Source organism: Sinocyclocheilus anshuiensis, unplaced genomic scaffold, assembly GCF_001515605.1.
Source record: "Sinocyclocheilus anshuiensis isolate Anshui unplaced genomic scaffold, SAMN03320099.WGS_v1.1 scaffold4098, whole genome shotgun sequence".
Lineage (NCBI taxonomy): Eukaryota > Metazoa > Chordata > Actinopteri > Cypriniformes > Cyprinidae > Sinocyclocheilus > Sinocyclocheilus anshuiensis.
In genome coordinates, this window is record NW_015549562.1 from 162,605 (window position 1) to 173,244 (window position 10,640).

Below are 10,640 nucleotides of genomic sequence, written 5' to 3' on the forward strand. Positions count from 1 at the left end.
TTTTAAAAAAAAAAGTAACTTGCATTACTTATTTGAAAAAGTAACTCCGATATTCTCTCGTAAATTAAAAAGTAATGCGTTACTTTACTAGTTACTTGAAAAAAGTAATCTGATTTGTAATGCGTTACCCCCAACACTGGCGGCCCGTGAGCTGCTTTATAGGCCTGTGATCTCTGATGATCTCAAAGCCTTCGCCTGAGTGATGTCTGAACTCTGAGAAGTGGGTGAGTAGTAGCCAGCTGATGCGTGTTTGTTGCAGGTGATGCGTATCGTGGATAACGTGCGGCCCGACCGTCAGACCGTCATGTTCTCGGCTACGTTCCCGCGCACGATGGAGGCTCTGGCGCGCAGGATCCTGTCCAAACCCATCGAGGTGCAGGTGGGAGGCAGGAGCGTGGGGTGCTCAGACGTGGAGCAGCACGTGGTGAGTGCAGACGTGTGCGATTATACGGCAGGAGCGTGGTGTGCTCAGACGTGGAGCAGCACGTGGTGAGTCTGAGTTCAGTTGCTCGTTTGCACTGTTCGAGTCCGTAAGAGGCTGCTGGAACGCTTCGTGCAAATATAACCTCTGTTTAGCTAGCCATCAATGAGCTTGAGTTTTTACAATAAAAATCATTTCTGATGCGAGGTTCATTTCTCATTTCCATGAGAGCAAACAGAAAGAAACACTTTTGAAAAGCTGCCGTCAATGATGACTAAAGATATCAATTATTTTTTCTTAGAAATTGAAAAAACATTGTTAAAGTTAATAATTCAGCACTCTGAAAAATTGGGAAAGAGTAAATGAAGACAGAGTTCAACAAGGTAATGATCTGCCTTTTACAATTAGAATGATTGCCTTTTTAAAAAAATATGTATCCACTGCCGGTGTGGAGTAATTAAGATTTGCATTGTTTCTGAAAGAAGTCTCTTCTGCTCTGCAAGGCTGCATTTATTTGCTCAAAACTACAGTAAATACAATGAAATATTATTACGGTTTAAAACAGCTGTTCTCTATGTGAGTATCTGTTAAACTGTAATGTATTTCTGTGATGCGCAGCTGTATTTTCAGCATCATTACTCCAGTCTTCAGTGTCACATGATCTTCAGAAATCAGTATAATATGCTGATATAAAATCTTCATTATACTTTTGAGTGGTAGTGTATATGTGACCCTGGAGCACAAAACTTTTATGAGATTTATGCACCACCTGAAAGCTGAATAAATAAGCTTTCCATTGATGTATGGTTTGTTAGGATAGGACAATATTTGGCCGAGATGCAACTATTTGAAAATCTGGAATCTGAGGGTGCAAAAACATCTAAATATTGAGAAAATCATCTTTAAAGTTGTCCAAATTAAGTTCTTAGCAATGCATATTACTAATCAAAAATTAAGTTTTAATATATTTATGGTAGGAAATGTACAAAATATCTTCATGGAACATGATCTTTACTTAATATCCTAATGATTTTTGGCATAAAAGAAAAATCTATCATTTTGACCCATACAATGTATTGTTGGCTATTGCTACAAATATACCCCAGCGACTTAAGACTGCTTTTGTGCTGCAGGGACACATATTTTATTTATAATCACTAGTGAGTTTGCGAATCCTCGTCTGAAGCTCAGGCTGTGTTTTCCGCTGCTTGCACAGATTGTGATCGCGGAGGAGAAGAAGTTCCTGAAGCTGCTGGAGATTCTGGGTCACTATCAGGAGAAGGGCTCCGTCATCATCTTCATGGACAAACAGGAGCACGCCGACGGCCTCCTCAAAGACCTGATGAAGGCCTCGTACCCCTGCATGTCTCTTCACGGAGGTCAGGACCTTGGATTTCTCAAATCATTTCTATTGGTCAATAATGGAGTTTAAATGCTAAGAATCAAATGAAACATTTTCTTTTCTTTATTTGCATGTGAGACCTTGAGGTCCTTAGTTTCCTGGAAATAATAGGGGTTTTAAAAACTGAGCAAGAAAAGTCATGGAAATAAATAAAATCTTTAAAAAGAGTGAAATAAGGAATGCTCATCTCTAAAACATGTTTTCAGTACATTGCCCTCTCTTGTAGGATCATGTATTTAATGTGTTTCAAGTTGCTTGTTGCAGTAAAGTGTCTTGAGTAATTTGACTTGAGAAGCATTAGGAGACGCTTTTGCATAACCCTGGGAATGCAGTTAAAAATACAGAGCCGAATCATTCATTGAAACCAAATAGAATCGAATCAAATCTCGTTCTGAATCAGATCAAAATGAATTGTTCGGAGTTGGTAAAAATCTCTCCTGAATGGAATTGATAATCTGTGGATCAAATCGATTTACTGTCTATCCAAATATGACAAGATACATCTTGTTCAAGATATGAACAACGCACTAATGAAGGAGAAAATAGAGCAGCACAGAGAAATGAAGCAAGTGAACTCGACACGTTTATATTAAATGCTGGAAAAATCAATTCAAGATGCACTTTTTTCCCCCAACATTTTATGAAGTAAATTTAGTCAACAACCATCGGATGCCACTTTTAGACTAAGACTAACGTATGTGACATGCATGATCTGACACGCACCACTGCCGGATGATGATGAGCTTCAGTCTGATTCACACTCACTCTGAGTTCAGTTAAATCTTTAACCCATCACTCGAGTGAGGAATACACTAAATGCTTTACATCAGGGCAACGGTGTGATATGATGAGATGTGCGATGTCTTATCTGTGTGCTCTGTGTAACAGGCATCGATCAGTACGACAGGGACAGCATCATCAATGACTTCAAGAACGGCGCGTGTCGTCTGCTGGTGGCCACCTCGGTGGCGGCTCGAGGCCTGGATGTCAAGCAGCTCATCCTGGTGATTAACTACAGCTGTCCCAACCACTATGAGGACTACGTGCACCGCGCCGGACGCACAGGACGGGCCGGGAACAAGGTGAGTGAGCCGATCCGGGTCACGCTGATGCTGTGCTGCAGAGAGAGGCTCACGTGTGACTCTGGTGTGTGTTGTAGGGTTACGCGTACACCTTCATCACTGAGGAACAGGCCCGGTACTCCGGAGACATCATCAAAGCGCTGGAGCTGTCCGGATCGGCCGTGCCGCCGGAGCTCGAGCTGCTCTGGACCAACTTCAAAGAGCAGCAGAAAGCCGTAAGAACGCCTGACACGTTCAAGACGAGACCACAGAAAGACGTTTCCGCCACACACACACAGTCAGAGTTTCTTCCTCGTGATTCCTCAGGAACAAAAAACTAACTGTGAGATTTAAACTCAGAATTCAGAGAAAAAAAATAAGAATTATGAGAAATAAACTTCTGAATTCAGAATTCTGACTTTTTTTCTCACAGACTTTTCTCAGAATTTAACATTGATATCTCAGTTTCTTTTTCAAAACTGTGAGGAAAAAAACTCAATAACAAGGGGGAAAAAAGTCTGAATTGTGAGATAAAAAGTCACTAAAAGTTAGATAAAAGTAACTTTTTTTAATCCCGTGGTGCAAACAAGATTCTATATGTGTTCCTGGAGCACAAAAGCAGTCTTAAGTCGCTGGGGTATATTTGTAGCAATAGCCAACAATACATTGTGTGGGTCAAAATTATAGATTTTTCTTTTATGCCAAAAATCATTAGGATATTAAGTAAAGATCATGTTCCATGAAGATATTTTGTAAATTTCCTACTGTAAATATATTAAAACGTAATTTTTGATTAGTAATATGCATTGCTAAGAACTTCATTCGGACAACTTTAAAGATGATTTTCTCAATATTTAGATTTTTTTGCACCCTCAGATTCCAGATTTTCAAATAGTTGTATCTCAGCCAAATATTGTCCTATCCTAACAAAGCTTATTTATTCAGCTTTCAGATGATGTATACATCTCAATATCGAAAAATTGACCCTTATGACTGGTTTTGTGGTCCAGGGTCACATATAAGAATATGGTGAAGATGTTAAATAATAGATCTCACCATACTTCCCCAGCTAATTAATCACAGTACATTTAGACATAAGAATTTGAATGACAAATTTGTATCGTATTCTGAAATGTTATAAGTATGCTAATGTGACATTATCTAATTAAATATGCACTAATTTGCATACATTTCCAGCACAGAAATCTGAACATCGGATAAAGTCAGGTTCATAATTCCTGTTTGATTTTGTCCTCGTATTAGAGTTAAAGGTTTTTTAGAGGGGATTTTGGATTTCTCTTTTTATCACTCCATAAATCTGAACACATTTTCACCGTGTTTTTAGGAGTAAAATGTTGTATAAATCAGTGTGAATTAAATATGAACAAACCTTCAGAATGTAGAGAGGAATAAAACAGTAATGTTTGCAGTTTGTAAGAGAAAAAACTCTAAATATATGGATTGAGATTGAAATGTATAGACGCAAATAGATTAAGCATAAAATGTGTTTTTGGATGTTTTTCTCGAGTAGTCTGAAAGAAGCGAAATAGACTGAAATCTCCGAGCTGAGCAGTATGTGTTACAGGTGTTCAGTGATCGTGTGTGTGTGTGTGTGTGTGTGTGTGTGTGTGTGTGTGTGAGTGGTGGTGTGTTGTGTGTGTGTGTGTTAAGGGTGTTCAGTGATTGTGTGTGTGTGTGTGTTAAGGGTGTTCAGTGATTGTGTGTGTGTGTGTGTTAAGGGTGTTCAGTGATTGTGTGTGTGTGTGTGTTAAGGGTGTTCAGTGATTGTGTGTGTGTGTGTGTTAAGGGTGTTCAGTGATTGTGTGTGTGTGTGTGTTAAGGGTGTTCAGTGATTGTGTGTGTGTGTGTTAAGGGTGTTCAGTGATTGTGTGTGTGTGTGTGTGTGTTACGGGTGTTCAGTGATCATGTGTGCCGTTGCTCCGCAGGAGGGGAAGAGCATCAAGAGCAGCAGCGGATTCTCCGGGAAGGGCTTTAAGTTCGATGAGACTGAGCATGCGCTGGCTAACGAGAGGAAGAAGCTGCAGAAGGCTGCGTTAGGCCTGCATGACTCTGATGATGAGGATGCGGCTCTGGACGTGAGTCCACACTGATCACAGCTGAGACTAGAGACTAAATAAGAGAACAATCTGACAAACTGCTGTATTTACTAATGTTATGAGACTGACTGAAGAACATGATCCGATTCAAGATACTTCTAGATCAAATACTGAGGAGTTATGATTGCACAACATAAATATTACAACTGTAGTCCAGGGTTATTAAAGTAAACTAAAACCATAGAAAACATTTAGTTGGATTAAAAAAAACAATCTAATGTCTGATTATGTGAAAGTGAAGTATCAAACAAAGTCAGTTTACAGATTTATTCAGACTTTCCATCTGTTGGACGTATAACATGTTGAATGTGTTAACATACTCTAATGATTTACTGCATTAATACACATTTCAGCACACTCGTAATAATATTTGAAGTTGACCAGAATCACTACTGATTGTGAAAGTGACCACATGTGTGCATTTATCCGAAGCGACTTACACCGCATTCATATCACATTTGATCAGTTCTGGCTTTCCCTGGGAATCATGGGAATGATGCTGCTGTTGCCAGAGCCCATGAGCTACAGGAGCGCTGTACTGTTATGATTTATGTAGTTACAGTGTAATAACACCTGATCCCTGTCGTGTGGCTGCAGATCGACGAGCAGATCGAGAGCATGTTTAACTCTAAGAAGCGTGTGAAGGATCTCTCTGCTCCGGGTGGCTCTGCGGGAGCCGCTGCTGTCGGTGTGAGCGGATCTGTGACCGCTGTGTCCGGTCTGAGCGCTCCGTCCGCCGGAAACATCCAGAAACTGGAGATCGCCAAGAAACTGGCCCTCAAGATCCAGGTGCAGAAGAACCTCGGCGCAGAGGCTCAGGTCAGAGAGCGCATCACAGAGCTTTGTGTTTACATGAAGCTTTTAATAAAAAAAGAGTTGATGAGTTTATGCTTTGCCAAAGGTATATTTGATACATGGAAGCTGTGAATTAAATCTAAAAATGAGATTGTCTTTCGTTGATCTCAGGATGTGATGCAGCAGGCCACAAACGCCATCCTGCGCGGCGGGACGATGATCGCACCCTCCGTCTCGGCCAAGACCATCGCGGAGCAGCAGGCGGAGAAGATCAACGCCAAACTGAACTACACTCCGGTGGAGAAGCTGGAGGAGGAGCGGCAGGCCACCGAGGCCACGGACACCGTCAAGAGATACGAGGAGGAGCTGGAGATCAACGACTTCCCTCAGGTCAGACGCTACACAGAGTTACACTTCTGACAGACCTCTTAGAATTCAGCTGAAGAAATTACAGTAACACGTTACAGTAATGGTGTGTTCACACCAGACACGAATGTAATCATTCACGCGAGTAGATTACATACAAAGTCGACGCGAATAGAGGCGAACCACGTGAATGACGTGAAATGTGCGACGCGTTTGCCGTGAACGCACGATATTCACCTCAATCGCGTCTTCCAAGCAAGTTAAAAAATTTCAACTCGAGCGGAAAATGCAAGCCAATCAGCGAAGAGCTTCTTGACACGTCCAGTTGAATCGGACAATAGAAGAGAGCTGCTGTTATTATATAGGTCTGGAGAATAGCAAACAATTAAAATCAGTTGTAGTGGAAGTTGTATTTTTATTAGCATGTCTACAGAGATGCTGCTATCAATAATAAAAAATAATAGTAATATCAGTGTATATATACAGTAGTAAAATGTAACACACACATTAATACAGGATCCTAACGTTATTCATCCTCCTCTGGATGGTGCTGTGGACCCAGACACGTCTGCGTTTGGCTTTCCATTGTGTTTGGGACTTTTTGACAACAGGTACAAAACAGCGATTGTGCCCCTTAATCTGTAAGTTTCCACCCACGGCGCCGTTATTGTGTTTTCACAAGCGACAGCAGTGTAGCAGCTCTAATGCCTTGGTGAAAGTTTGAGCAAAACATGCTAACTGTTCTGTGTTTGTCTGCACAGATGAGCACAGAACACTGTTTAGAGTCCCAGCCTCAGAGGAGACAACTGAGCAGAGGATTTATTGATTTATTTACTGTATATTGCTGCTGCCACACAGATCTAAAATAAACATGCGATTTATTTCCCAGCTGTTTACCTTCACAGACATAACCCCCTGTTTTTGTAACTCGTGTGTTTTTAACGTAAACTTGATTAGTCAACATGAACTAACAATGAACAAGCATTCATCTTAGTTCATGTTCATTTCAGCATTTACTAATGCATTATTAAAATATAAATTTAACCCTCATAAGCATTCAGAATATGTGTAGTGTTTTGGCATTGCGGTTCTGTTTGGACTCAGTGAATCGTTATTTTATAAAATCGTCATACCTTGATATTTTTCAGCTGAGGGGGCGCTTACACCACACCATTTATTATGCAGATTCTTATATAACACTATATACATGTGAAAAACAACACAACCTGCTATTTTTTTAAACATCCGCAGTAATGAATAAAGTTATGCAAATACGACACCATTTTCAACTTAAATCTTTTATGCGTTTTGTTTAATTATTTACACAACAGTGGATACGTGTGAGTGGGTTTTTTTCTGAAAACTTTTTAGTACATCGTTGTTGTGCAAACATATCCTAAAACCCTAGTGCATCTGATCAGCAGCTTCTCATTAATGAGTCGATGTCAAAGAATGTCACCATGTTATCATGTCATTACTGCATTTACTCCCTTTTTATCTATTAAAAAATGAGAAAGTATTTGAAATTTCAAATTACACATGAACCACACCAAAAATACTGTGATGCAGAGATTTTATATATATATATATATATATGTGTGTGTGCATGTATATTTTATTTTATTACATTTATAAGAACATAATCTGAGAATTATCCTATGAATTGAATTTATAACTCGGGATTGCTCAGAAACCGTGCAAATTTATGAAATGTACATATTTCTAACTAAACAACAAAAATATTACTCTGAAAAGTTTACAATCGAAATAAATTAATTTTACTTTCATAAACTTTCACGCTCACATTCATATTTTTTCATGCGTCAACAGGAAACATATTCATGTTTATCGACAAAACTCAGTCCTGAAAGTATGAGATATGGGGAAAATATATTTTATAAACATTATTTTGACACTAATATAACTTTATAGACAATTCTACGAAAAGTATTTTTGACACCTAATGGCTCAAAATGACCCGAACATGAAACACATTTATTAAAAAAGGTTCTATCTCTTAAAACACAATTGTAAAAAATCTGAAAAATAAATGCGTATTTTGAGGATCTTAAAGCATTTGCAAAGTTGAATTGCCTTACTAAAAACTATGCATTTTTAAGAATTCTTTTTAAATGCATCTCTTCTGGAAACATGAACTAATAATGCTCACAAATGCATTGCTCATTATTAATGCACCAACTAATGTTTAACTAATAGGATCTTACTGTAAAGTGATGGACTTCTTTCTGAAGAAGGTTGTTGTGAATCCTGCTGTGTGTGACTGGACATAATCACATTTATCACACGGCCAAATACATAAACACATGGACATAAACAAGAGATTGGCGTTTATACGACTTCATTGCAGCATGTTTAGAGCTGAACTCTGACTGCTGAAGAGCGTAAATACTTCCGGCTAACAGCTTATAGTCTTTGGTTGTAGATGTAGCTTTTCCAAGATAGTTTGCACCTTTAACTTCATGAAAGCTTGTCATTGATGTCGATGTGTTCAGCAGACACTTTTCAGCGTGCGTGTGTTTATCAGTCTTTGGTTTTGCAGACGGCGAGGTGGAAGGTGACGTCGAAGGAGGCTCTTCAGCGCATCGGCGAGTATTCCGAGGCAGCCATCACTATCCGAGGAACATATTTCCCGCCGGGCAAAGAGCCCAAAGAGGGAGAGCGCAAGATCTACCTGGCCATCGAGAGTAAGTGTGCTCGCCAGATCCTCACTGAGTCACTGAGTGAACCGTGTCTGAATGAATGATCCTGAATCAGTCTGTTGTTATCAGGTGCCAATGAGCTGGCTGTGCAGAAGGCCAAAGCAGAAATCACACGGCTGATCAAAGAGGAGCTGATCCGTCTGGTGAGTTCTTCTGTCTGCCTGATTCTGCTCCGCTTGACCGCTGACTAACTACTGAAGTTCAGTCTCACACTGCACATTCACCGACTGAACCGTCTTTTTCTCTGCTTTCAGCAAAACTCGTACCAGCCCACCAGCAAAAGCAGATACAAGGTTTTGTAGCCGAAGACCGAGGACAGACGATCGCTGGCGTTTCTTTCTTAATCCCACAATGCTTTCTGTTATGTGAGCTGATCAAACACCAGATTCACTGATCTGGACGCTTTTACCTTATTCTGATTTCTTGTAGTTTGCATCAGTCACCTTTAATATTTTAGAAAGTTCCATGTAATTGGATAGTGAACTTCATTTGGAAATAAAGTGTTTTTTCCTCCATCCGTATGTATCTGTAATATCACTCGCGCCATCTCAAGCTTTTACTTTCCCCATTGTGATTTGCAGCAAGAAACAACTATAGAGCTTTCAGATATTTTTGAAGGAATCGTTCAGCCACAAAATAAAAATTCCCGTTTCAAATCTTTACTGGAGATATTTGCATATCAGCCTTATTTTGAATGTAATGTGCGAGACTTCCGGTGATATTACTGATTAACTGCTATTATATTTATTTTCATAGTCATAAACACTGATTTGCAGCGCAGTCTTACCTTTAACTGCACTTTGTTATTCTTGTTATTTACCTGTTAAACAGAAGAAAATAAGGTGTCTCTATAAACATGAGGCGTTGTGATTGGCTGAGCTTGATGATGTCACCTGTCATTCAAAACGGCAGCCCGCCCGCAGGAGTCTCAGCGCGCGTCAGAATGCTGAACGGCTGTGATTGGTCCATCCTGAGCAGCGCTGAGTAAAGTAACAGCTGTCAGCAGCGTCTCCGCATCAGTCTGAACCATGATGTGCGTCTCAATAACGACGCAGTCGGACAGACAGACGCGTTTAAACCGATTTGGGAGGGAAGAGTGAAGAGTTGAAGTAAGAATGAGGTGTTATTTAGATCCATCGTGTCAGAAGAACAGCTCTCCAACGCTGTTAATATCAGCTGCGCGCAGCACTCAGTGCGCATGCGCGTTATCCTTTGCGTTCTTAATATTTAATATCAATGGCTGACGCTGATTTCTAAAGCATCTCCTAAAATTGTGAAAAGATTTGACACGTTTTCTGAACATCGAGGTGAACGTCAATCTCTTGTGTTTTATTCGACGAGCTTCGGTCAGAATTCATCTGTAGCACCAAAATGGGACAAACATGTCACGTTTAACCCTTTCCGCTCCAGTGTCGACATTCAAGCGAGGTACAGTCACTGATGATATCTGAAAACAGATGATGTTTCTGTCTGTGTGCATGGACCGTAATGTGTTTTCAAGCGTATTGTTTCCTTTGTCAGCCTGTGATTAGTTGGAGACAGAACTGAAGGGGTTTTGTCGTGCACTAGTGACAGCTGTGTGCCTTTATAATGTTAATGTCACAGTTAATGCTATGCATGCTAATGAAGCCCTGACTGATGCACGATCAGACTTTATCAAATATCATAAGAGCTTCTGAAATGGGATCTGCATACATTCTCTCTCACACACATACACACACTCTCTCACACACACACACTCTCTCTCTCACACACACA

The 10,640-nt window shown here is 40.1% G+C and overlaps 1 protein-coding gene across 1 annotated transcript in view; it reads left to right on the forward strand.

The window, feature by feature from the left end:
• Positions 1-9,397, forward strand: part of LOC107657194 (probable ATP-dependent RNA helicase DDX46) — a 32,018-nt gene extending 22,621 nt beyond the window's left edge. The window contains exons 12-21 of the mRNA XM_016445219.1: positions 260-424; positions 1,638-1,800; positions 2,712-2,905; positions 2,983-3,120; positions 4,831-4,980; positions 5,599-5,820; positions 5,968-6,186; positions 8,723-8,867; positions 8,952-9,025; positions 9,137-9,397. Coding sequence (XP_016300705.1) covers positions 260-424; positions 1,638-1,800; positions 2,712-2,905; positions 2,983-3,120; positions 4,831-4,980; positions 5,599-5,820; positions 5,968-6,186; positions 8,723-8,867; positions 8,952-9,025; positions 9,137-9,184 — 1,518 coding nt within the window. The 3' untranslated portion in view covers positions 9,185-9,397. The remainder of the gene's footprint in view (positions 1-259; positions 425-1,637; positions 1,801-2,711; positions 2,906-2,982; positions 3,121-4,830; positions 4,981-5,598; positions 5,821-5,967; positions 6,187-8,722; positions 8,868-8,951; positions 9,026-9,136) is intronic.
• The last annotated feature ends 1,243 nt before the right edge of the window (positions 9,398-10,640 follow it).